This window comes from Colobus angolensis, unplaced genomic scaffold, assembly GCF_000951035.1.
Source record: "Colobus angolensis palliatus isolate OR3802 unplaced genomic scaffold, Cang.pa_1.0 Scaffold37, whole genome shotgun sequence".
In the NCBI taxonomy this organism is placed as follows: Eukaryota; Metazoa; Chordata; class Mammalia; order Primates; family Cercopithecidae; genus Colobus; species Colobus angolensis.
In genome coordinates, this window is record NW_012117043.1 from 1,617,754 (window position 1) to 1,620,637 (window position 2,884).

The following is a 2,884-nucleotide window of genomic DNA, read 5'->3' on the forward strand; positions in this document are numbered from 1 at the left end:
GAGGTGGAGCTTGCAGTGAGCCGAGATCGCGCCACTGCACTCCAGCTTGAGCAACAGAGCGAGACTCCATCTCAACAACAACAACAAAAAGAAATGACACAGGCCAGGTGCAGTGGCTTATGCCTGTTATCTCAGCACTTTGGGAGGCCAAGGCTGGAGGACTGCTTGAAGCCAGAAGATTGCAACCAGCACAGGAAACATGAGACCTCATCTCTACAAAACAATTAAAAAATTAGCTGTGTGTGGCAGTGTACACCTGCAATCCTAGCTACTAGGTAGGCTGAGACAGGAGGATCGTTCAAGCCCAGGAACTGGCGGTCACAGTGAGCTATGATCGTGGCATTGCACTACAGCCTGGGCAACAGAGTGACACCCTGTCTCTTTAAGTACATAAATAAATAACAGAGTAAGACTGAGGGTTCTGCCACTGTACCAGAATACTAGCAATCAACTCAATTCGGCTGGGCCACAGAAATACCATAGCATCTTCCCTGTAGACATGGAAACATGACGTTTTAGGTAAGTACCAAGGCCTAAAGGGAATTATGGGAGGCATCTGAATTCTTTCTCAGTATTTTAACAAAATAATCTCCATATTTTGGCCTGAAATATACATAGAATCTGCTATGGGGTGCATTTAATTTAATTAAAGTATGTTTATGGCTAGAGAGAGTCCTGGAGATGACTATCTTTGAAAATTTAAATTTACTGACTAAATAAATTTAATAGCAATATGGAAAGATGGGGCTTGATTGATGAAAATAATGAAAATAGCCAGGTGTGATGGCTCATGCCTGTAATCCCAGCACTTTGAAAGACTGAGGCCGAAGGATCGCTTGAGCCTGGGAGTTTGAGACCAGCCTGGGCAACATGGCAAAACCCTATCTCTAAAATAAAAACCCCCAAAAATAGCTGGGCGTGGTGGCACGTGCCTGTAGTCCCAGCTTCTTAGAAGGCTGAGGTGGGAGAACTGCTTGAGGCCAGGAGGCAGAGGCTGCAGTAGGCTGTGATTATGCCACTGTACTCCAGCCTGGGTGACAGAGCAAGACCCTATCTCAAAAGAAAATAATGAAAATATTTCCATATTGAGATATTTAATGAAGTATAACATGGAAAAGAGGTTTTCTTTGTAAAAATACTAATATATTCAAGAATTTTACAATTGACCATTTCATTTAAAACTTATTTCTGTTAATGGAACCCTGATCTCCTATTACCCTATTCACTACAGCCTCTGTCAAATTAGACTCCCTTAATAACTATCTATGGGGAGGCCGGGCAGGGTGGTTCACACCTGTAATCTCAGCACTTTGGGAGGCTGAGGTGGGCAGATCATGAGGTCGGGAGTTCAAGACCAGCCTGGCCAACATGGTGAAACCCCATATCTACTAAAAAAAAAAAAAAATTAGCCGGGCGTGATGGTGGGCACCTGTAATCCCAGCTACTCAGGAGGCTGAGGCAGGAGAATCGCTTGAACCTGGAAGGTGGAGGTTTCAGTGAGCAGAGATCATGCCACTGCGTTCCAGCCTGGATGAAAGAGTGAAACTCCGTCTCAAAAAAAAAAAAGACCTATCCATGGGGAATAAACCAATAAACCTCAGGGGAATAGGTCATATTTACCACTGCCAGCAGTTTCTGAGGCTTCAGATGCTGTAGAAATGTTGTCTGAAAATTTCTCTTCTGTAGTATTAACATAACTGAGGCTGCTTCCAATTCTATCTTCGACCTGCTCCATAGGATGGACTGCAGTTCCAAATGAGTATTTTCCTCCATTCAAAACAGATGATGGCTCAATTACCACAGGGTTGGCATCCTAAAATCAGGAAACCAGAGAATAAGAAGCAAAGTTTAATAATCTGACAACTATGTAGTCTTCAGAAACGAATCTCACAATTACCTACTTTTCTAAGTCTCCTGTGGCGGGCCACAGACATTTAAAAATATTCTAATACATAGCTAAATTTTAATCTCTTTAAGGAGGAAAAGTATGTGTATAGATAAAACTGGCAAGGTAGACAAAACAGACTGTGAAGGATTTTGTGCCACATAAAGTAATTAAACTCTATTCTGTTGGAAGCCTTTTTTTAACATTAAAAGTAAATAAAGTTTACATTTTTTTCTTTTTTCCTTATTTCTCATAGTACATGAATGTATATAATTTTTTTATTATTAAAGATTACATGGTCAATGTAGAAAATATAGAATACATGAAGAAAACAAATATCACATGTACTCAGATTCCATCATTTAACAATAACTATGTGTTTTAGTTCTTGTGACTGAAAAAAATATATATGTGTAAAAGATGAGTGGTGTATGTACATAGAGTGAAAGGCAATGCTATTTATGACTTATAGCTATGTGACTTTCTACAATAACTAAACACACCTTTAATCGCAGCACTTTGGAAGTCCGAGGCAGACAGATCACTTATGGTCAGGAGTTCAAGACCAGCCCGACCAACATGGTGAAACCCTATCTCTACTAAAAATACAAAAATTAGCTGGGTGTGGTGGAGGGCTCCTGTAATCCCAGTTACTCGGGAGGCTGAGGCAAGAGAATCACTTGAACCCGGGAGGCGGAGGTTGCAGTGAGCTGAGATCGCGCCACTGTACTCCAGCCTAGGCAACAGAGCGAGACTCTATCTCAAAAAAAAAAAAAAAAATTCAATCATATTTTTCTTCTTTCACCAAACACTGTATTGTTTATATGGTGCTAATATGCTAATCTAACATTTGATATTTTCTCTGTTTTTAACAAAGAGAGAACAGTCCTAAATAGCAGTCTTCAAAAGACAACACTATTAGCTGGAATTTAATAATATTACTGTCTTCTATTTCTGGCAAGTGACACTAGTTTCCTTTTCTTTTTTTTTTTTTTTTGA

The 2,884-nt window shown here is 40.1% G+C and overlaps 1 protein-coding gene across 1 annotated transcript in view; it reads right to left on the reverse strand.

Annotated features, from left to right (window-relative positions):
• USP32 (ubiquitin specific peptidase 32) overlaps nt 1-2,884 on the reverse strand; it is a 233,496-nt gene that overhangs the window by 50,512 nt on the left and 180,100 nt on the right. Inside the window, exon 13 of the mRNA XM_011953649.1 lies at nt 1,621-1,813. Within this exon, the coding sequence (XP_011809039.1) occupies nt 1,621-1,813 (193 nt within the window). The remainder of the gene's footprint in view (nt 1-1,620; nt 1,814-2,884) is intronic.